Source organism: Oryx dammah, unplaced genomic scaffold (assembly GCF_014754425.2).
Source record: "Oryx dammah isolate SB20612 unplaced genomic scaffold, SCBI_Odam_1.1 HiC_scaffold_26, whole genome shotgun sequence".
NCBI classification, from domain to species: Eukaryota; Metazoa; Chordata; class Mammalia; order Artiodactyla; family Bovidae; genus Oryx; species Oryx dammah.
This window is the reverse complement of record NW_024070210.1, coordinates 82,108,183-82,133,383: the sequence shown is the minus strand read 5'-3', so window position 1 is coordinate 82,133,383 and position 25,201 is coordinate 82,108,183. Positions and strand designations below refer to the sequence as shown.

Genomic DNA, 25,201 nt, shown 5'->3' with positions numbered 1-25,201 from the left:
TCAGGGGAAGGGTAGTAAATGGGCAATAATTAAACTTAAATGCAGCAGTAAGTTTCCAGTTACCTAGACCCTATTGTTTATGGATCAGTGTGAAATAGAGTTATTTACAAATAGGGCACTGGTTACAAAGGAAGATATTAAACAGAAAAGTGGCCAAATGGAAGAAATTAATTATCATTTTTGTACGGCTTTTCTTCAAAATCTAGCAAATCTTTATTTGATAATAGCAGATCCATAACGGAATTCCGTAACGTTATGAACCACATTCTTGTAAATGATTAAGTTGTCTACGTCCCGGAAGTACTGGCAGGACCACCAAAAGTGACATGGTTAAGGATGGGAACAGATGGTAGAAGGAAGTAGAGCCAAAAGTTAGGGTGGGTCAAGTTTTCATAGAAAGAACAGGAAAAGAAAACAACGCAACTTATTAAACCACCAACATTTTATCCAAATACTTGATTTACAAAATTCTTCACATTTAATTGAATATATTCTGTATATAAAACTAAAAACAGCTAAAAGATCAAACATGAGGCATAACGTCATACCCTGAGATAAGGTGATTTTTTTTTTCCACTTGCTCCATGGGAAAAAGATTTGGAGAATAATCTCTCTCCACACATCATAATGTGCCCTGAAAATCCAAGGAAGTCTCCCACTTTCCCCTGTGATTCTATGTCCTGCATCTTACCATTGATCTACGAATCAGTGATAGCCTGGTCTTTGCTTTATTCTCAGCAAATTCCAGGCTACTAATGTCTTTGAGACGAGCCTTATATTTATTCATTTGTTCCACAACAATCAGCTCCACACAGCTGAAACAAAAGGAAAGAGAAAAAACTGTTAAGAGCTGAAGTAAATCAAATACATTTTATCAGTCACAGACTACTTTTCAGCTAAGTGTGGTAGAGAGTTGGAGGATAAGAGAAAAATCAACATCCCTTATTTTATGAGCTCAGAAACAGGGTTTATAATGGTGGTTCACAACTTCAGCCGCACTTTAGTATCCACCTGAGGAACAGTTATAAGTCCTGATGCCTAGGTCATACCCAGACCAATTAAATCAGACTCTCTGGGAATGGGACACAAACACCAGGCCTTTCTGGGGGAAAGCTCCTTTTGCAGGAAAGGTTAAGAATCAGCACTCTAGAAGGAAATCAGAGATCCGTGAAAAAAAGGCCAAGGTGAAATACAGGAATATTAAAGTATTAAGACCAAAGAGATACAGAGTCACAAGACTACAGTTAGACTGGATTATAGGAAAACACAAAGTATATGTAATTTGGTAAAATGAGATTTTAAAATACATCTGGAAACTGTAAACAAACGTAAAGAAAAGCCAAATTTAAAAAATAAGACCTTTCAAAACAAATGATGCTTCTTACATAGAATCTAAAGGTATTTTTCATATTCAGCATAAAAAAGACCAGTGGTGCCTAGCAATCTTATTAAAAACATATGAACCTAAGAAATCATTCACTAGGGGAACGATTAGGTAGTGGTCCAGTGGTCCAGTAGTTAGGACTCTGCACTTCCACTGCAGCATGGCTGTGTTCAATTCCTGGTCAGGGAACTAAGATTCTTGCAAGTTGAATGGCACAGCCAAAATAAAAAAGGATAAATCATTCACTCTGATATCTGGATAAAGTGACTACACTGACTCAGAAGTCCATGGGGGTATTGCAGAGGTGATAGTGACTGGCCTTACGTGGTAGTCTTACTGATGTCCTGCACACTTTGCAGTGGGTCGATGGTATCAGGGCAGCGGAGAATGCAGGGTGCAAACACAATGGCCAAAGCATTAGCAGACATTCGATTAGTGTCTTCCTGTAGAGCAATCCTAAGGAACAAAAAACCCAAGTGAAACTGGGATAAAAAAGGAAAACTGCAGGGAGATAGACAGAAGAGATGAGAGAAAGGCAAATGACATCAGCTGCATAGTACTGGGAGGATATTCCTACCAGTTGAGACACTGTAGAATTTCCCCAAAGCGATTCCCTTGCCTTTGGGAAGCACTCTTTCACTCTATCCCTTCCCTGAAGCAACTGAGGTCAGCAGATAGCTGACCAAGGGAAATTTGTGACTCACTGTCCCAGGTCCCCACTACTAGATGAACATGTCTAAAGAATGCAGAGTAGAGACCTTAAGGCATTTTCAGACAGTGATAAAAGATATTTACCCAAAAAGAAAGACGGCTTTCTTCCCCAACATCAACACTCAGGAGAACACAGACTGCCCCTGAAGTCTCTTTAGTCAGTCAATTCCTGAGCTCCATATGACCCCACCACCTCCTATGAATTAGGCTATGTCAATAAACACACATCTTCTCTAGTTCAAGAGTTAAGACATCTAGCTAGGCTATACAGTGCCACCATAAGACTGAATGATTACATGGCTCATTAGGGTGGGGAAGCACTTCACGCAGTCCAACTCCATGGAGAATTTCTGCTCCAAGGAATCACAACCACCTGTTCAAGGCATTGACTTTATTAATAATAAAAAAAATATCAGTTTTCCATATTAAGGAACTCTTCATTTATTTAAAACAATCCAAGAAAAAATGTTAAGCATTCCTTTGTTTCTTGAAGTTACCTGACCAGATGAAAGATGAGGCGTTCCAGTGTATTGAGATGAGTTCGGGAGAGCTGGTCAATGACAGAGTATACACCACGGATTGTCTCTTTCCTCTCCTGAAGGCCTGAAAACAGTAAGAGCAGCAATTAAGACTAAATATCTTCTCTTATACACTGCATCTTCCTTCTGGACATTCACTGGGTACAGCTGACTTTTAAGAGTTTTAGCCATACCTGTATAGCAGAAGAAAACTTACTAGTTACCACTAATCGCCCTCTGCTTGAGTTCTATACTCACTAAGCAGTCTCCTGGGTTTTAATTTAGATCCCAGTAATTCTTGATTACAGCAAGGGGCAAGAGATATCCCAGTTTTTCATTTTGTGGCAAACCAATTCCCCATGAAAATCAATTGCTATACAAGTTATCTGTTGTTGTCATTTAGTCATTAAGTTGTGTCCAACTCTTTGCAATCCCATGGACTGTACCATGCCAGCCTTCCCCGTCATTCACTATCTCCTAAAGTTTATTCAAACTCCTGTCCTTTGAGTTGGTGATGCTATCCAACCATCTCATCCTCTGCTGCCCCCTTCTCCTTTTGCTTTCAACCTAAGCTATAAATAAGTCTTAGGGGGATTTCAGGAGCCATGCCTTGGGGCCTAAATGAATACTTCTAGATAGGCCTTCATCTAAATCCTACATATTTCTAGCACTGAAAAATTAAACTAACATATTAGGTATGGCACAGAATAGACAGCCAACATTACACTGAGTTCTTGCTTAGATTCACAATTTGTTTATAATCCTAGTCTTTCAACCTCTTTGTGAGAAGCAACTAAGTGACTTGCTCAGAAAGTTTTTAGGACATTGACATTTTAATGAGTCTCTAAGAAAGGCAACATTTGAATAGGTGAGAATTCAGTGGCAGTTTTATATCGACTGTATTACTTTTGAATCTATATGAAGTTAAGCCACCTGAGAGAATAGCTAAACAATCTAATATGAAGATAGCGTTTCTTTCCCAAGTGTAACCCTTCCCTGAAGCCAGGAAACCTTTGCTTACCCATAGCTCGAAGAAATTCCTCATAGAGTTCAAAGGTCATGAGCGGATTGGGTAAATCACGAAGCCACTGTTTGAATACACTCGCAATGACATGTATGCTATAGTCATCGAGGTTTACATTCTCAGCATCTATTAAGAGATAAAGAGTTAGATAAGAAAGCCAAAACATGCAGAGGGTCAAATAATACACTTTAGAAACTACCATGACGAAAAGATGCCTTTATCAATATCTTCTGCAATCCAATTCACGACTCGGAACAGTGTTCCTCTTGCAGAAAAGGTACAGTTTTTGTCTGTTTTTTGAACTGTTGTGGACTGATAGATGTGTAAAATAAAAGATCACATGTTTTCATGTCAAAGCACTATTAAACTGCTATCAAAGTTTCTAAATGCTTGCTCTCAATTTCTGTACTTCTCTTGCTGTAGCCTGGCCTGTGAACCACACTTTTAGTAGTGATGTTTTAGACGACCAATAGAAGAAAGGCCTAAAAGACATCTTCTACAAGTCAGACTGATTTTAAGTGATTCTTAGAGATAAAAGGACAGTGATAACTGAGCTCATGAAATGTAAAGAAAATCTTTACTATGCTTCACTTAAAAACCCTCTAGGGTTATACACGAGATGACTGGGGTGACATAGGATGAATGGTGCCTATGGGTAGACTTTTGGTTATACAGAGACAGCTGTTGCACCTATATGTGATTCAAAAAGATCTATTCCTGGGAATCCTCTGGCGGTCCAGTCGTTAGGACTCTATGCTTTCTGCCGAGGGCCCAGGTTCAATCCCTGCTCGGGAATTAAGATCCCACAAGCTGTGCAGTGCAGCCAAAAAAAAAAACCTATCCCTTTTCAATAATGGTAAAGAGCAGAAGTTGAACATAAAGCCAAAGTCAAAGCTCTGCATACATTCCAGAACTGAGGCTACAGCTCTACACAGATACATATTCAAATCACTAAGTATCAATTTAAATAACTATGTCATCAATGTAGGAAGGCAAGAATATATACCAGAAAGAACATCATTTTGAGTCAGAGTAACAGAGACTAACAGGCAACAGTTTAGATTATGGGTTAAATGCCAGCTTTGTCACTTATTGGTGATTAGTCATTGGGCAAGATCCTCGATAAGCCTCAGTTCCTTCATCTGTAAACAGGCATAATAATTACTGTCTGTGAACATCAATACAAAGATTTGTTGTGAAGATTAATAGAAAAACATCAGCACATTGCCCTGCATCTTATCAATAGCTCATTATTTAATTTTCCTGAACCTAAGTTTTCTTCTTTGTAAATTAAAGATACGATCTTACCAGACTGCTAAAAAGATTAAGCGAGATGTGTCTGAAATATCTAATAATGCCTTGTACAAATGATATTCAATGTATGTTTGCTGAATGGACCATATAAAAGAAAGCTACAAATGATTTAAAAAAAAAAAAAAAAGCACCACAGCAAAGACCGCATTCTTATGGCTTCAAGCAAAGGATCAACATATAACAAAAACTAACAGCATAAGATGACCTACTTAAATAAGGGTATTTGGTCTTGATTTAGAGGGCACTATCTTACCAGTATCTAGACCTTGTCGAAGCTCCTTGATTTTATTAGTTGAACCAGACTTCCGGTAAATACCTTCTGTGTACAGTCCATGCATTTCAATGTAGTTTATGAGCTTTTCCACCACCAGAGGAACAGTTCGGTCTTCACTGGTCAAACGGGACAATTCAACCCCAAATTGTCGAGAGGACAGCTCTGGATCATACTACATGGAAGATAATTTTTGATTCCAAATACATTCAAACACCTTTAAATATACTTATCCAATTCTTTAAAAAGTAACAATTTTTTCTTTTCGTCAAGTTTTAAAAGCACAGTTACGAGAGTTGGGAGGAAAAGGAATTCAAAGAGTTGGGAGGAAAGGGAATTCTTGTTAATGCTGAGAATATAAAGAAGTGAGAAGTTCGTTTTAATCCTCTTCCACTTGGAATCTACCCCCCACCTCACTGCATTCCCCCCTCCCCACCCCCCACCCACCAAATAATGCGGAAGAATGCAGGCAGTGGCTACAGGTTACTGCTTTCCTTTCCTTAAAAAAATCTCTTCATGTAAAGATGGGCTGTGGGCAAAGGAGAAAGGGGAGAGACTTTGTATACTAAACATTTACCATGTACCACTAGAAAATCTATTGATTTGATATGAATTAGAGTTGTCACTAACTTCTGAAGCATAAGGATGCTCTGGTGTTTATGAAAACTTTAGAAGAGTTAAACTGACTACTGATGTCACAGCTAAAGGCAGAGGCACACAGACTGGCCCAAGATTAGTGACCTCTTTTATTTAATTCAATCGTGTATTCTGATATTGTATTTCATTATTATTTTATGTGATTGGGAAAGAATGGCTTATCCTTAAGATTATTTGAAGTCCTTCAAATAAAAGAAGAATGCCAGCTATTATCTCTGAGACTGAAAACTTTTTATGTAAATCTCCTTTTTGTCCTTTCCTTCTCCTGCCCCATGCTCCTTTCCTAGCCCAATACTGTATACCCCAGTCTCTCCTTCAACCTGCATGCAGTCAGTGCTGAGTTCTTTTAGTCATTCAGTATACTCTTTCTTTTCATACAACTCCATTTTTTCTTTCTTTGACACTGTGAGATTGCAAAATAATCTGCTTTTCTGTTAGCTTCTTAGCCTGTTGACCTGTGCAGCTTATGAATTCAGAAAACACCTTAAAGGGAAAACCTCTGAGTTTTAGGCTCAGTTCTCTATATGTTTAGATCATGGTCCTTCAAGTCTTGGCAATCCCAAACTCCAACTTTTATCTCTATAACTCTATAAGATTTCTAAAAGCTTTTCTCACTTTTCTGACTCTTAAGTGTGGCCCTCTGCCCAGAATCTTGACTTCTTGTCCTAAAACAAAAACTGACAAATTCCCACTCAGAGGAAAACATCTCACACATATAGATTCACCAGTTTGTAATTCTTTTCTCTGTGGGAGCTAGGCCCCTAAATTCCAATTTTCCTGGGCAGACTTTTTTCAGTTGTTCTCAGCACGAGTATTAGTTTACCACAAGCTACTCCATCTTAGCCAGCAGATGTCTTACCTTCATTGTATATTTTAAGCCCTGAGTCAAATTTCTCTTTGTACTTTGCCATGATTTGTCTACTAATTTGGAACAGATGAAAACTATATACATGGGCTGTAAACATGCACACGTATTTTATTATAGTTCAGATCTGCATAATATTGTTAAAATTGTATGTGACAAATAAGCAAATATGATTACCTGTCAATAAAAGCCTGAAATATTTCCAAAATGGTTGCTTTGTTGAAGCATAAAATTATCAGAGTACATGTTCAGTATCGAGTCCAAGTGGAAGTTTGTAAACACACCAACCATGCTGATGAATTTTACTGTGCATGTTAAAATCTTTAACTGTAGCCTACCACTTTCAAGACAATTATAGGAACACTTATGAGTGTTTACAGTAGAAAACCTTAGAACTTCCCTGGCAGTCCAGTGGTTAAAACTGAACCCTTCCAATGCAGGAGAGTGGGTTCAGTCCCTGGTAAGGGAACTAAGATCCCACATACCGCATACCATGGCCAAAAATTTAAAAAAAAGAAAAAAAAAAGCAGGAAACCTTTAAAAGAGTGCTTTAATAAGTTGCCGGTTGGGAAATCAGGTTAGCAGCTCCCATGTAGTAAAGGTAAATACAGTTCTGGGAAAATCGATTCAGTTATATATATACACATACCTCTATATGTGTAAGCAGGATTATGATATAAAACTTATTTCTTACAGTAATTTGTGGCCAAAAAGTTTGAAAACCACTACTCTAAAAGATCATCAAAGAGGCTTTGATTTCTTTCCACAAGGCACAAAAGACCTTTTTTGTCCTTTCCTTCTCCTGCACCATTCTCCAACAGACCTGTTATTTATTACTCATAGGTAATAACTTCTTACCTTTTTAGAACACTTGGCTGTGGTTTTCAGACAGCACTTCTTATGACAAGCATACTTGCACACTGAAAAACAGGTTAAAAATGTAACATTTTCAGAAGTCTACATATTAGTGGCAGAACTTAACAAGTTTACTGCTTTATTTTGAACATACATTTTTTTCTTTAAATCTGAGACTCCTATAGCATCATATACTTTGTATCATAATAGAATAAAAAACGGTCTTAACTCATTCAATTCAGAAAAATGAAGCTGAAAAACATACCTAAAAATCCTAGCCACTGTCTGGGAAAAAGCTTTTTATTCTTTCAAGATTGCTTGCCCCTCCTCCTTGTCCCCACCATATCCCAGCAAAAAAATTTATCTATCTTCCTGGTTTGATTTACAAACCAATGCTCCTGTTCCCCTCTTATACTTGCTCTATGATCTGATAAAATGCAAGAAATAGCTATTAAGAATCATTCCAGTGGATAAGAAAAGCATTAATATCAAAGACCTATACTAAAATAAAAACAAATCGGATAGCATATTAGGCTATAAGAAAGGCCTTATTTATTCTCTCAGAAGGTCTAGAACAGAGCTCTGAGGAACCAGAACATAAAGAACATCAGTAGTGATTGAGAAGATGAGATGAAAGGTTCAGAGCAGAAATCAGTTCTTGGACCAGGAGATAACAGGGTGGCTAGGCCGCAGTAAGGCACACTGAGAGGAGATACTGAGAAGATACTTGGCCTGTGTTATTTTGGTATATCAGCTCTGGCTCTTGCAAATCAACACCTGAATGTTCTTGAGCTTCTAAAGCATGGTTTGAGGGATTTTCAAAGCCAAGATCAAGTTCAGTTCAGTTGCTCAGTCGTGTCCGACTCTTTGTGACCCCATGAATCGCAGCACGCCAGGCCTCCCTGTCCATCACCAACTCCCGGAGTTCACTCAGACTCACGTCCATCGAGTCAGTGATGCCATCCAGCCATCTCATCTTCTGCCATCCCCTTCTCCTCCTGCCCCCAATCCCTCCCAGCATCAGAGTCTTTTCCAATGAGTCAACTCTTTGCATGAGGTGGCCAAAGTACTGGAGTTTCAGCTTTAGCATCATTCCTTCCAAAGAAATCCCAGGGCTGATCTCCTTCAGAATGGACTGGCTGGATCTCCTTGCAGTCTAAGGGACTCTCAAGTAGGGGAGGCCATATAATTGTAGTGGTAAAATTACCAGCATAACCACACAAAAAGTTAATTCTATTAAGAAATCAAAGCAAGCCCACCCAAGTCATAAATGAAGAAGCAGATTCTATTTTTGAGTTTCAGATCACAGAGAAAATTATACAAAACATACAGGAATCAGGCTAACATTAAACATTCAAATACATGGCAAACTACACCTTATTTTACTCTCACTACAGTATTTTTTTTAAAGGAAAATTGAATCATTGAACAAGTGAACATATCTGGCAATATCCAAGTGCTGATTTTGCTATGATGAACATGATTTTCATCCTTACTGTCATCCTGGACCCAGCCCTTTCATTCGATTCTGGCCCACTAGTAAACAAAGCTTCACAGAATTATTAAAAGCACCAAGCAGATGTATATGGGATGACAGGAATGAGAGGTAAAGATTCTCTGTAAGCCAGAACCAAGTGGACCCTCAAGAAAACCTCCACTCACATTCTAGGATTTAAAGGTTCTGAGGAAAAGATTATAGTAAAATAAAGTATCTTTTTAGTTATAATCTAAGAATGTTCAATAATTCACCCATCCACCTATATAGGTCCAACTACCCAGTAAATATTTACTAAAACTTATAATGTGCCAAAACTGTTCTAGGCCCTGGTGATACAGGAGAGACTTCTGTATGAGACAGTTTCTTGATCTTATACAGAACACATTTTGGTGGGACAGTGAAACAAGGAAATGAATACTTAGTACCATTTTGGGTGGTGATAAGCAGGTCTCCTACATTGCAGAGGGATTCTTTTCCATCGGAGCCACCAGGGAAGCCCCAGGTATAAAGACTAGAAAAGCCGAGGAAAGGGATGGAGAACTGGTGGACAGAGCAGCATTTTAGACAGGAGAGTGAAGAAAAAGCTCTCTAATATACTAGTGGAGACATGAATTAACTGAAGTAGGAAGTCATACTACCATCTAGGAGAAGAACATTTCAGACAGTGAGCTGCAAATACAGTGACCAAAGAACATCAAAATATCCTATTTGCTACAAAGAGCAGGTGAAAGGAGTATAATGAGAGATGAGTTTAAAGAACTAGGGAGTGTGAATTATTCCTTAATGTTAAACTCATGGAAATGGAAATATCAAGTGGTTGAAAACACTCCTCAAAGATCTCTCATACTTACATTTGCAAACAGAGGCTCGGTCCATGATCCATATCAAAGAAGAACAGTATTCACAGTAGGTAGGGATGCTATACTGGGTGGCCTTAAAGATATGACCATTGTGCTCTTCTACCTGAATGAAAAAATACAGCTATTTATGTCAAAGCCAACACAGTAAATGCTGCCCTAACATGTCAGGCAATAGGAAATCCTTCAATTCCTTGTTGTCTTCATTGGGCACTTATTCCAGAAGGAGAATTATGATCTTCTGAGAAATAAAATAAAGGTAAACTATATGATCCCTGCTTTCAAAAAGCTAACAAGATCCCTGCTTTCAAAAAGCTAACAATTTAGTAGAGAAACAAGACCAACTTATACGAAAATCAGAAAACAATGCTATAAACATATAAGAGCTGTCTTATACAACCCTGAATTAGCATGTTAAATTAAAAGCAGTGGTTTTAAAAATTTTAACCTCAAGAACCTTTCACACTTTTCTGTTTATTTATCACAAATTCCTCTTCAGTAAAGAGCCGGTACATGTTAGTATGAACAAGTTGATATATCCACTGGATAAATTCCTAGATGCAGAACTGCTGGGTCAAAGTTTTTTTGGTTTTGTTTTTAATATTTTTAAGGCTTTTAACATACCATCATTAAAGTACCTTCTCCAAGAAAGTTATGCAAATAAAACCCCCTATTTGCAGTATTGGAAAAATATCTATATATTTATTTATCTTTCCAGGAAACTAATTTATTTTTAGTTTTGCTCATAGATGGACAAAGTAGAAAATCACTGTTGTTTATTTTAATTTGAATGCTCTTAAGTATAAATATTATTTATATATTTATTAATATTTCCCTCTATTACCTGCACTTATCACAGGCCCTGAAATGTAACAGCTGTTGAATTAATGAATTTTCTTTTTTTAAAAACGTCATACGCTTTTACTCATTTCTATCTTCAGGTATTGTTCTCTCCCATATAGACATGAAAAAGACTACTCTTATAAGGCTTAAAATGCATACAAGGCCTAAACACTACCTGTTAATAACAGGCACCTTCCTACTATTCCTCCACCTTGCCTATCCTTTCCTTCATATACAATCTCAAAAATTCTCAGTGGTAGGTGGCATTACTCCTGTTTTATATAATATATACTCCTATTATATACATGAGGACATTGAGTCTCAAAAGGATTAATTGTCTAAGGTTTCTCAATTGGAAAACCCTCCATTGGTGAATAAGCATAAGCCAGGCTAAAGGGTTTAGATACCCTACTTTCAGGATTCAGTTCTTAAGAAGTAAGATTATGCTAAAAACAGAATCAGATCATGCTTCTAAAACACAAAGTGGAAAAACGACAAGCAATGATCTAAAGAACCTCAGAATTTGGTTTACAAGTGATACGGAATGATTTGTAATCTTTATTTATTAATAAGTTTAAGGTTAACAAAAACTATTCTAGAATTAGAATTGCCACTGGCAGGGGTGAATCCAGGTTCTGTAGGTCCTAAAGCTTAACATTTTCAGGGAAAGTGAAGAAGATAGGAGGAGGGAGGGAAACAACCAGAGAAGAAGGAAGAGAAGACAGTGGCAGCAAACGCAGCTGAAGCAGAGGGAATGGGGGAGGAGTGGGAGGAAAGGAAGCTTAGAGAAGTCACGATCAAGAGGATGTCAAGTCTCACAGACAGTAAGAACTCAGGGTTTTATTCTGAGTAACACTGTAAGTTACTTGTGAGATCTGAGTAGAGGAGGAACATGACCCGATTTCTGTTTTTAAATGGTCATTACGGCTATTATTTAAAAAACTATAAGGGGAGAAGAATATAAGAAGGCAGACCAATCAGAACACAACACACAGTGTATTGGACTTCCCTGTCGCTCAGATGGTAAAGAATCTGCCTGCAGTGCGGGAGACCTGGCTTCTCTCCCCTGGAATGGAAAGATCCCCTGGAGAAGGGAATGGCAATCCATTTCAGTATTCTTGCCTGGAGAATTCCATGGACAGAAGAGCCTGGCAGGTTACAGTCCATGGGATTGCAAAGAGTTGGACACGACTGAGCAACTAACATTTTCACTTTCACCAAGTGTATTAGACTATTGTAATAGCAGTGGAGGCAATGTGAAATGGTCAGATATTAGATATATTCTGAAGGCAGAGTACCTACCTTCTTTTCTAGCTCCCCTATAAACACGCAATACTCAAACCTGTTAAAGCTACTGGCTCAACATGCCAGGTTTTTCATTCACATGTCTTTGGACATACTCTTTCCCTTTGGCTAGACACGGCCTGTCTAAACTACTACTTGCGTGTTAAGAACCTGCAAAAATATCTTTTCTTCTGTAAAGTATTCCTTCATTCTCTTTGTATTTCAACAGCACTTTGTACTATTTCTATCATAATATTTATCACATCTGAAACTAGTAATTTTTTAAATGCCTGCCTTCACTAGCAGATTCTGTGCCCCTCTGGGGCTTAACACATCCTTCTAATTACAGAGATTATGGTAAAGTATGTAATAGAGATAATACAAAAGATAAGAACATGAACAATGATAAAATATACTCAAATGCCTTTGGGAATGTCTTTTGAATTAGAAGGACTTATCTTTGTAAAATCCTAAATAGTCCTCATATTCTTTACAACAGAGAGAGAGCTCCTAAAAAAGTGCCTTCCCAGTCCCTACTTCTGCAAAAGGGTCATATTTGTTTGTAACTGTCATAAGTACACATTTCAGTTTTCTGCCATTTTAGGAAGCCATCATTAATAACAAGTCAAGTCAAGGAATTCAAGACATATTTGTCATTCTAAATTTTTGTAAATGCATAAACGATTACCCCCTAGACATCTGATAAACTTATTCCTTAAATATACCCAGAGAAATACTGTTATGATATACTTCAGATTGCTAGTCTAAAAATTACTTTATAACACAGGGCAAAAAAAAAAGATTACAACTTACTAAATCAGATTCTTTTTTCCTTCTTTTCTTTCTCTCTGTTTTTGGCACCTGGTGGAAAAGAAATACAGAAACTGTAATATAATAAAAACTAATATACTTTCTTACTTCTTTCCTAAAACCTAATTCAAGGAGAAATTTATGGGTCCTTACATGAAAGTCACGAGGTGATACAATGAAATGATGAAAACCACTGTTTTCCAAAACGAAATTCATGTACTGACCTCTAGCAAAGCTGAGGGTATAATCTTACAGCAACAGCATTCTTAATAACATTATATTTTAATTCAGTGAAAAATGTATTAATTGAAGAAGGCTTAGATAATACAGTCTGATTAACTTTTAAGAGAGAATGGAGTTTGCTGGATCTGAAGTAGTGCAAAGCTGACATGTTCACTACAGTGCTTTTCTCAAATACTAGATGTCTTAGACTCTTAAGAAGAATTAAATAATTGAATTCTTTTAGAAATCAAAATATATTTTACCTTTGTGGGTATATATTCCAAAGTCTTGAATTCATTCATATATTCATCTAAAAACACTTTAAAAGTGTTAACCCAAACTCTGACTGGAGACTCACTCCAATCTCGCTGCTCAAGCCTCATGGTCTTTTCCAAAATCTGTTCGAATAGTGCGTAGAGGTCTTTATATCGTATGCTTTTCCCATCATCTACCTAATAAACAATAAAAAAAATAAGGTTTTAAGAAGAAATTCTTTATATAGAGAAGACTGATTAAACTTTCATTGGGTAGTATTTTGAATAAAAATTATACTTTCTAATGGGCATGCCCATGAGGTCATGTGGTATTTGTAAACTCCCACTCTGCTTTGGAATGTTTGCAGAATAAAACCTGCTACATTTTAATAAAATACCTAATAGTTTAAACAATGTAATAATTGGAGAATGTCCTGGGAATTTCTCCCATAAACCTGGCTTTTTAACTGTATTTGAAAGTTTAGTCGCTCAGTTATGTCCAACTCTTTGTGACCCTATGGACTATAGCCTACCACGCTTCTCAGTCCACGGGATTTTCCAGGTAAGAGTACTGGAGTGGGTTGCCATTTCCTTCTCCAGAGGATCTTCCTGACCCAGGGACTGAACCCAGGTCTCCCACATTGTAGGCTGATGCTTTACCGTCTGAGCCACCAGGTATGAAGGTTATCTGCATACCTCTTAATTACCTATCTCTCCAGAAATGAACCTTATTTAGATAGTTCTGCCTTAAAAGTGAATACTTGAATTCTTGCCTAGTGAAACATTAGGTAAATTTTACTAACTTTACTTAGCTAACTTTACTTTTTCATTTTTCCAAGGAAGAAGGACATGCCTAAAAAAACACTGTATTTCTTGCAATGGGATCTACGTGGAATTCCTTTTAAATTTAAATGAGGTGTAGACTCTCCATGAGAAAGAAAAAATAGCATTTAAGTGACCAAAACATGTTATATATATTTAAAATTTATTTCTCTTTCACTTCCTCAGAATTAGAGGTTGAATCTCTTTGATCCAAGATTATAAAACCACTATCAAGCTCCAGTTTATAATGTTGGTCCTTCCTATGTGATTCAAAGTGCACTGATCCCTAATCTAGAAAATATAGGTGTGAAGCAGGATAAGTAGTTGGCAGGATTGGAAAAATATGGCCAATATTGTCCCTATCCAAACCTAGTCATTTGCCATAGTCTAATTACTACTTTATTATGGTCATGAAATTACTGCTCTCTAAGACTGTCTGGTTTCTACTTGCAAAAGGCCAAAACCCCATATACTGAATGGAAGATACACAGGAAAGTTCTCATAATTTCACATAAAATTATAGCTTGAACAAAGAAAAATCAATTAAATACAAATTATTTTTTACAGAATATGACAATTCAAGAAATACTAATATTCTACAGATCAAAAGCACTAGTTACTATATACTTTAGCACTGGGAATAAATTTTCTAAAACATGAACACCATATGAAAGTATGAAAGTGAAAGAGAAGTCGCTCAGTCATGTCCGAGACTCTTTGTGACCCCATGGACTGTAGCCCACCAGGCTCCTCCATTCATGGGCTTTTTAGACAAGAATACTGGAGTGGGTTTGCCATTTCAAGGTAAAGTAAAAGTGAAAAAAACTCACACAGAGATTATTAAACATAAACTGCTCTAATTCTATGGAATAAAAAAGTATAATAATTCCAACATAAATGAGAATTAGAAGCTGGAGCCAGAGCTAAAACGATCACAAGAGGTCAAAAATAGAGCGCCACTGAGTGAAAAATAATCATAGCTAGAGTATTTGAATTTAATATCCTGCTGCTGCTGCTAAGTCGCTTCAGTCGCGTCCAACTCTGTACAACCCCACAGACGACAGCCTACCAGGCTCCCCCGTCCCTAGGATTCTCCAGGCAAGAACACTGGAGTTGCCATTTCATTCTCTTTAATATCCTAAGAAGATGAAAATATACCCCTAAGAAGGGGTAAAAAGGCTGCTCAAGGAAATTAAAGGGTGTTATTAATCAGAGGTCAATCAGTATGCCTTTCCATATCTATCCCTAAAACTAAAAGAAGACACTGGACAAATCTCTAATTGAACATAGCCCTGTATTATTTTTATGGCACTGTCAAATTTTTCATATGTTGAACTTCTGAATATCTCCTGACACAGTCCAACTTACCGCCAACGCAGACGAATAAAAGCTGAAGATATTCTGCCGAAATTCTTTCAGGGCTTTCTTGAATACAACATCCACTAGTGTGTCTTTCTTGCTGTCTTCATTATCTAGGTCATTCATCTGGGGACCACAGAAAAGAGTTTTTGTACACAATCAACTAAATTGAAAAGAAGTGAATGCCACATTGGACATATCTTGTTTCTTCAACAATGACCATCCTGAAAGGGCAAATTATCATGGGACCCAGATAAAAACATGACTAGACAGCCAAAGTTTTATTACTATGAGATAATTTCTAAGGTCTCTTATAATATTGTATAATTCAATCGTTTTGATACCAGGAAAACAACTCAAAGTGTATAATGACAAACCTCATCTTAACATATGGAATGCAATGTGACAGTTACAGTAAAAGTGAAGTCAAAAGTAAAGCCTAAAACCTTAAATTCTGTCTACCCAGTCTGACTCATGCATATCCTATGATTTGCACATTTCTGATAAAGAAACAGACCCTCTAACTTACTGAAGCATACGTACTTTAGGGGGCATATCCTGATATACAAACATTCCACAGTCAAAGCTGCTTAGGGGCCTGAATACCTTTTTCAGAAGAAATTCATCCATGCTTTTTAAATCACTGGCACTTGCTATAATCTGGACAGAGTCATTTTGCCAGTGCATAGACTCCAAAGCCACACTGCTGATCTTCACACTTCGCTTGCGCCTTGCCTTTGGAGAAGGCTCTTTGTTCTCTTTGAATTCCTTTCGGCAACTCCCAGGCAATTCTGGACTCAAAGGAGGTGTTGGGTGATTATGAGATAATTCTGTAAACCAAGATAGAGTATCCAAACAAAAAACTTTTTAGTAAAAATATTGAAACCTCCACACCTTCTTTTCAAGTTCCTTTACTAAGTCACTAAAGGAAATAAGTAAATATCTGAAAAGTAACATTAATGTTTGGGGTCAGACAGTTAGGCAATAAATCCAGACTGTACATTTATACTGACATTTATTTAAGAATTATCACTTTCCAATGGGAAATGCTATCAGGTGTCCCAAAGAGATGACGTCTGATACTGAAAACCTGGATGGAAGTGTTGTATACAACTGAAGCCTGGATTCCAAAGATCTCAGTCCCAAAGAAAAGAAGCATACACAATCACACTAGGATGTTCAATGTTGACTGCTAACCCAGTCAGAGCTTTACTACATCTGTTTGAAAGAACAACCAACTTATACAAACCCAATAAATCAGTAAAGCTTGATAAGTAGTATTATTTCTTTACTAGGGTCTAAAGCCATAAATGTTTCAGTGACAATATCTGGTATTAGCCTGGCAACCTCTATTTAGGTAACCCAATTGGTTCACTTCTGCTTAGGTCTCTTTACTATTTAGGATTTTCTTTCATATGCATACTTCCCTCAAAATTGTATTAATTTCTCAGATAGTTCCTGGACTGAACCAGTTTTGTATATAATATTGGAAAACACAACAAAGTTTTTCTGCCATTGTTTATACCAGAGAAATTTGGTTCCATGTGGTCCACTGGAATCTAGAACTACACTGGATTTGCCAATGCCTACCTGAGGCTTGATGAGAATGCTGGTCCCATTTCACATACCTGTTTTTCTCACACATATTTACCTTATCTTCTGGCCAATGGTATATCCTCATTCCATCTAAAAGCTTAATTCTGATAATAAAGGGAAACAAGTAGCCTTCTATATGCTAAATGCCACAATAGGCAGGAAATGAGACAAACTAAAATTCAGATATGGCACCAGAATAAAAAACATGAAGATATAGAGAGGATACAAGTATATTCAAACTGGTGTCAACTGATATTAATTCCATTATATAACCTAGATATACAAGTATCTAATTATTTCATTTAACAAACAATATCTTTCTTTATACTAAAAGAAATAATGGTTACTAAAGAAACTGTTTATAATCCTAGTTCAGCCTTAAAAACAAGGGCTACCTTAAATTTTTACTCAAAGATAAATAAAAAGGTACAATTTTAATTTTTATACATGTGTCCTTATTAAGCAAACACTCAAAGAATTTCCTATTTCCTTCTTGGAAATAAGCAGTAGAGAATATAACTGTGAAAAATGAAAAATTTAGAATGACTACTATAAAACAGATAAAACATAGGAAATGGATCCTTGTAGGAAGTCCAAATTTTCCAAACTAAACTTGTAGTATTCACGTAATTTACTACTGGTTTTATCCATATCAGTTTGCAAACTGGTAGGAGCAGAGTCACAAGACAGAAAAACAGGATTCTAATTAAATTTCTATCAGTTTTCCCTCTGACACACAGGTGCTTCTGTTCTGTTTGATCCATGCCTCTGTGAAACTTGATCATCTTTCCTCCCTTTGTCTTATCTTATCCTCTGTCCCTTTATTTTTATCTTAGCCTAGATGTGACAAGTTTTGTTTACTTATTTTAACTTGGTCTGTTTTATTTCTACTTAGAGATAATAATTTTCTTCCTAGGGCCTATTTCTATTTTATTCAATACTGACATTTCACCCCCTCATTGGTATTTTACCCACTCATTATCACATAGCCACCTCTGATGTGTATCCCCCCTATTGAAGATAGCTGGCATCTTTACATAGTAATTAAAAATGCTCATACATACTTGAGCAAAGGGCTTGGAGAGAAAGGGCTAATCTTCAAGTGTTGGAATTACTGGAATCCTTGGAGAGTCAGTAATTCTAGCATTTAGAGAAACCGTATCAACAGATGAACTAACTGTTGGGTACCTGTTATGTGCTATGATTGATGCCCCAAAATTAAAATAACAGCTACCATTATAAAGTCCTAGCAACTGACATATAGTAGATCTTTTAGCACAACAGTTAGGATCATGGACTCTGGAGCCAGTTCACCTGAATTCAGATCTCAGCTCTAACAACTGCTATACGTGTATAAGCAAATAACTTCTCTGTGCCTCAGCTTTCTCATTTGTCGAGTGGGAAAAATAATGATACCAACCTCAAAAAATGGCTGTGAGGATCGAGTTAATACATCCAAAATGCTTAGCACAGTGCCTTTTTCATAGTAAACAATCAACTATTAGCTGCTGCTATATTACTAATTTTTACTAGGAATATATATATGGAAAAGGCAATGGCAACCCACTCCAGTACTCTCGTCTGGAAAATCCCATGGATGGAGGAGCCTGGTAGGTTGCAGTCCATGGGGTCACTAAGAGTTGGACACGACTGAGCGATTTCACTTTCACTTTTCACTGTCATGCACTGGAGAAGGAAATGGCAACCCACTCCAGTGTTCTTGCTTGGAGAATCCCAGGGATGGGGAAGCCTGGTAGGCTGCCATCTATGGGGTTGCACAGAGTCAGACACAACTGAAGCGACTTAGCAGCAGCAGCAGCCGGAATATATATTTGTTAGGTGAATGAATGGTGGCTAAATTTTTACACTTTAGAAAACTGAGGCTAATCAAAGATTCGCAATTATTCTTGAACTTGTTGTTACTTCATTGTTTTGGTGCCGTATTTCCTTGAAGGAAATACTACTCTTATAGGTAAAATGTAATTCTATAATTATCTTTTAGTTAAGGAAGGATTTAACAATCTTGGTCCTATCTCACTAGAATATCTTGCCAAGAGAATTACTGTTACAAATACTAGAGGGATAGAAAACTTTCAGAATGAGTAAACAAATTATGAAGACAATCTCCACCGTTTGTCCATTTTTACCATCTGGAAACTGATGAGCTGGAATCATATCTGAGCCAGCAAAGAGTGCTGAAACCTCTGAGTGGGTATCAGGTTTCACTCTGGTAGTCTTCTTCTCCCCTTGTTTCCCTTTGGCCCAGAATCTCATCTTAGCTCTCTGAGGTCTGTTAAGCAAAAAAAAAAAAAGGTAAAAATGGCAATCAGCATGTCCTATTGACATTATCTGTATATCACTTTAAGTTACATAAACAACTTTCATATGAATTAATTCATTTAACCTTCACAGTTAAGCTTAAGTCATATTTAATCTTCAATTGTACAGTTAAAATTCATCTGGAAAGTAAATGATAGCCTCATCTTGAAAACAGAAATGAGATCCAGAGATGTTAACTAAAACCACCATTTATATGAGTTATTATCATATAATCATATTAGTTATTATCATATAAGTACTTAGAGTTATGCCTGGAGCATAAGTACATAGAGTTACCTTAAATACCTATAACAACAAATTTACATTCAAACCATAAACAGTTTTCAGGTGAAAAACTGGTGGTTTAAGTATTAGGTGACTTTCCCAAGGTTACACAGCCAGTGAGTGACAAAGTGGAGGATCATACCTACTATGCAACATTGCCTCATTCTTAGCACTTACATACTCTCTCCCATAACATACATCAAGGAAACATCCTGAGACAATAACAGCTTACTGACCCATGTATCCTAACTCTGTACTAGGAGGCTTACTTGTACATTTAGTGTTGGTTCCTTTGTATGCTTGTCTACCAAAAAAGAAATTTTTTTTGAGCACCTACTAGAAGCCAGGCACTGGGCCTTACTTACAATGACTACTTTTCATAACTGCCAAGATAAATGAGTATTTTTATCCTAACTACACATGAACAACCTGAGGCTCAGACGGCTGATAGAGACAGAAGTTAAAATCAGGTCTATCTTCTTTGGAAGTCAATTTTCTTTTATTCATGGTGCCCTCTTTTTTTTTAATAGCATATTACTAAACTTGTACATCTATATGGTATGAAAAGAAACTGTTCAACAAAGCTTATTACAAATGATAGTTTTTCTCCTGCTATTTTTATCCCTTTTCTGATCCCTAAACAACCCTTTAGAATTTACTTAAATGGTTCTTTTAATATTCACCAAACTTATACTGCTATCATACTTGTGACCACAGATAATAAATTAAGCACATTCCAACACTCCAGTTCTATACCCTCCACAAACGCAGACATTCCCCCCAACAGAATATCACAATTTTAGTTAGGTCAATATACAGTTTTTTTTTTATTCACCTTTTAGTTTAGTTCTTTAGTATTCACCTTTTTTACTATGTAAGTAATATTCACAAGTGAAGCATATAGTACCCTATATAACTCATATTTTTTAGAGTTAATATTTTATTTTATATTTGCTCATTGGTTCTACATTCAATTCACCTCCAAGTGTTTCCCTATTTGTGAGTATCTCCTCTCAATATGTTGAAATACAGTTAGGTACTCCATCAGTTCCATGTTCTTAAAGAAATCTTTCCCAGAGCCTTCTAACCTGCTCTAATCTGGAATGGTTCCCTCTGTGATTGCTGTACAACCATCATTTGTAAAGCTACTTTCAGGATCATAATGGAGATTTCTTTTGTCTCTCCTCTTGTATGATGACATGTCTTTTGGTATGGGTCTATTTTCATTCATTATGTTGAGCCTTGTCAATCTAGAAGCTCAAGTCCTTCAATTCTGTGACATTTACCTGAATTTATTAATGATTTGCTCCTCTCCATTTTCTTTGTCCTATCTTTCCAGAGTTCTTATAAATGGGTCACTGGATGTCCAAAACTGCTCCTCTAATTTTCTTATCTTTTCTTGCCTCTTCTCTCCCTTTGTCTTTTTGTTCAAATTTCTGAGAGATATCAGCTTTCTTTCTCATGCTTTGGACTTCTTTATGCTATTGTAGTTTCAATTTTCAAATGCTCTTTTTATTATTATGGATGTTTCCCTTTCGGCTCTTCTAATTTAATGAATATAGTTGTATTTCTTTATGCAGAAGATCTATTGATAGTTTTGTGTATTTGTCTTGAAGCTTTCTTTCCCCTGTATAGTTTATTTCTTCCAAGTTATATTTTATCCATTAATTTTAGTTTCTTTCATTTAAGATGTTTCCTCAAATGTGTGGTGATCATACTTGGAAACACTTCCCTTGTGGCTCAGCTGGTAAAGAATCTGCCTGCAATGCGGGAGACCTGGGTTCGATCCCTGGGTTGGGAAGGTCCCATGGAGAAGGGAAAGGCTACCCACTGCAGTATTCTAGCCTGGAGAATTCCATGGTCTGTAGTCCATGGGGTCACAAAGAGTTGGACACAACTGAGCGACTTTCACTTTCACATGCCTGGAAGTTCTAGTGTGCATTGGTGGGGCTTCCAAGCTGTGGTTGCCCTTACAGGGTTATCTGGCTGATACCAATATCTTTAGGTCTTTTCTTGAGGGTTGGACCAAAGTCCCAAAGACTCTTTGAATCATCTGCTTAGAGGGTATGTGAAACATGGGAGCTGAATACAGAATAAAATCTGGGGGATCTTAACATTCAGTATGTAGACATTCATAAAATCCCCCTGGTTCCAAATATGTACCTCAATCCTCAAGTATATCTGGTTACCTCTAAGTGCAGAAATCTTTTGTTTTATCCTTTCCAGAAAATATTTTCTCCTATTTTCTGCTAGGGTTGGGGAAGATCAGCCAGTCAGATGCTTCTTTCTCAGCTGGCTTAAGATTCAGCTTTCTCCTATCTATTAAGACATTTAAAATTTGTCTATTTACCTTTTGGATTCCACATTTTTATTATTTCTGTCTCCTGTTGCTTTGTTGCTGCTGTTGCTTTTGTCATATATAGGCTATTTTAGAAGGATGTGGAAATTAAATTTATATATTTAATCTGTTATCTCCACTTGTATATTTTTCTACTATGTTATATTTTGTTTCTCAAACTTTCACCTCCAGCATAATCTGCTCTAGATTTGTGTTACCTTGGATTATACTCTACAGTCATTGAGAAGGGTTATGAACCAGATAGATATTCAATGTGATATTCAATATCAGGGAAGACCTCATATCAGTGAGGACCCAATTGCCTTACATAATACAACAAGGGACAAAGACATACTCTTGATAAATAAAAACTTCATATACTTTCCTAAAAAGAACAGTTATTTCCTGAAAGATTTTTCCAGTTATATTTTTACAACACTTAGAGCAGAATTCAAGTCCAAAACCAGAAAATATTTTCACTCTCATCTCATCTAATGTCTTTTCTTTACAACCAAAAATCCTAAGTCATCTAATGATGTTAAGACTTTGCCCTGGGGCTTCCCTGGTGGTCTTGTGGTTAAGACTGCATTTCCACTGCATGGGGGTGTAGGTTTGATCCCTGGTCAGAGAACTAAGATTTCATGGGCCAAACAGTGTGGCCAAAAAAAAAAAAGAAAGATTTTGCCCAAATCACAGTGCTAACATATAAAAAGACAAAGTTTACTATATATATCTGAACTGTTTGTTTCTGTCAGAGTAGGTGCTTAGTATTTGCTGAAAAAATGAATTTCAAAACTTTCGAAATCAATAGCTGCTTTATGAATTATGCTTTTATAAAGATGCTCAGTATTTAGCAAATAGAATTATTTTACCCCTATTAACTTTCAGTGTATGCTTTATACCTTATATCTGACTCTGAAGCCTTCTGTCTCACTGCCAACTTCGTAATCTCTCCTTGAGACATGGTCTTATGAAGCTTTGCTTCTTCATCAACTGAAGAAAACCGCTGTGATGTCTGTAATAATTACATATGTAAAGACTTTAAAACCAAGTAATTATCATCGCACTGTAATTAAAACTCAGATTATAGAATTATTTGAGAATTATACCTATTAAAAACACACAAAAATATTCATATTACTCAGAGATTCATTAAAATAAAAGAACCTACTAAAAATTCCATTAAGTTCAAACAGTAATCCAAAGTAAAGGGCACTTGGGTCAATAAAAATGCTAAATGGGAAATACTAGCTCATGTATTCTGACAATTTAGCAAACAATATCATGTAGGGTGAATGGAAAAAAAAGAATATCAAATGGAAAAGTAAGAAAAAAAACCATCTAAAGGTAGGGACAAAACATACAGGACCTGATAAATCTAGATATATAGGATAATTAATCAGTGGTTATCAACTTAAAGACATAGCCTAAACTTTAAAGAAAAACTTCTCAAGGTCTGCAAGTAAAAAGATCAAATAACTTATAAGGGCAAGAGATTTAGACTGGCAATGGACTTACCAACAATAACAAACAAAGTAAGACAATAATAAAATAGCACTTTCAAATAACTCAGAAAAAGAAAATATGAATCAAGGACTTAATATGTAGCCAAGATGTCCCTTCAAATATCAAGGCCATAGAAAGATCTCAGGGAATTCCATATTGATGGCCCTTTGAGTAATCTAAGGGAAGAGCTTCGTCCAACCAAGAGACAAACAGGGAAACTTCTGCAAAATATTTGAAGTGATAATTTAATACATTAATAGTAGATCTAAGACAAAAACAAAGGTGGGGACTATGGTGAAAGAATTGTATACAAAATTACATATTCTGACAAAGTAGGAATAAAAGCTTAAAAAAACCGGAGTAGAAGGGAATAGAGACTAGAATAATTCACCAATAGTTGTGTCACAATAGGTAAGAATAGTACTCATTTTAAAATGACTAATTAGAGTATTATTGATTAAATTTTAAAATATTAAAGGCATTTTTTAAAGTTACATATAAAAGTAAACAATCAACAGAACAAGACCATAATGTTTACTAAACATCAAAAGAAATTTTAAAAAATAAAAGGGAAAAAAATGAACACAGTAAATTTAACATAACATGATAATAACAAAATTGCAAGTTGAGAATTAATCTCTCACTTTCATCAATAAACATGAATAGATTTAACTCACCTACTAAGGGAAAGATTTTTTAATTTGGCTCACAAAGCAGGGCCCAACTATATTGTATAAAAAACACACCTCTAAACAAAAGGATCCAGACAGGCTAAAGTTGAAAGGACAAACAACAGTATTCTTGGCAAATGGAAATAATAAGAAAACGGAGGCTGTGATATTACTAATGTAGAATTCAAGCAAAAAAACATGGAAGCTGACAAAGGACATTTTTTAATACTAAAAGGTACAATTCACAATGAGTAATAGGAATGATATTAACATTCATCTGATATAAGACAGATAAAAAATAATAAGGATATAGAAGATAAATAACATTATCAGTAAGGTAGAGATTATGGATGTATACTGAAATTTTATACTCTGGATAGAGAATACACCTTATCAAACACACAGTCAACAAGTAACAAATGCTGGCAAGGATATGGATAGAAGAGAACCCTCGTTCACTATTAGTGGGAATGTAAATTGTTATGGCTAAATCATTACATAGTATATCTAAAAGTAACATAATATTGCAATCATATATATTTCAATTTTTAAAATGCACATGGAACATTCATAAAAACTGATCACATTCTAAGTAACAAAGAAAATACCAATAAATTTGATCAAACAGAAGCATTATAAATAGTCTTTCACCAGAATACAATAAAACCAGAAACTAACAAAGATTTAAAAACAAAAAGGCTCTTCATCTGAAAACTAAAAAAAAATTTTATTAAACAAGTTTCAGGTAAAAAAAAGAAATATAAACTAAAATTACAGATTTTCTTAAAAACAATAAATCCTTTACACATTAAAATAAATGAGATACATCTGAAGTGTGACCAGAGGAGAATTAATAGCCTTAAAAACCTGTATCAATAAAAATAAATGAATTAAATTATTCACTCAAAAACTAGAAAAATAAGAAAGTAAACCAAAAG

The 25,201-nt window shown here is 36.0% G+C and overlaps 1 protein-coding gene across 6 annotated transcripts in view; it reads right to left on the bottom strand.

The window, feature by feature from the left end:
- LOC120853514 (unconventional myosin-IXa) overlaps positions 1-25,201 on the bottom strand; it is a 181,066-nt gene that overhangs the window by 30,373 nt on the left and 125,492 nt on the right. For all 6 annotated transcript variants that reach the window (XM_040227410.1, XM_040227412.1, XM_040227411.1 and 3 more), the window contains 13 exons: positions 22,989-23,101; positions 19,292-19,434; positions 16,155-16,378; positions 15,558-15,674; positions 13,377-13,565; positions 12,895-12,942; positions 9,949-10,060; positions 7,603-7,664; positions 5,205-5,397; positions 3,635-3,763; positions 2,593-2,698; positions 1,709-1,840; positions 692-815 (listed from right to left, as the gene is read on the bottom strand). In XM_040227410.1, coding sequence (XP_040083344.1) covers positions 692-815; positions 1,709-1,840; positions 2,593-2,698; positions 3,635-3,763; positions 5,205-5,397; positions 7,603-7,664; positions 9,949-10,060; positions 12,895-12,942; positions 13,377-13,565; positions 15,558-15,674; positions 16,155-16,378; positions 19,292-19,434; positions 22,989-23,101 — 1,692 coding nt within the window. The remainder of the gene's footprint in view (positions 1-691; positions 816-1,708; positions 1,841-2,592; positions 2,699-3,634; positions 3,764-5,204; positions 5,398-7,602; positions 7,665-9,948; positions 10,061-12,894; positions 12,943-13,376; positions 13,566-15,557; positions 15,675-16,154; positions 16,379-19,291; positions 19,435-22,988; positions 23,102-25,201) is intronic.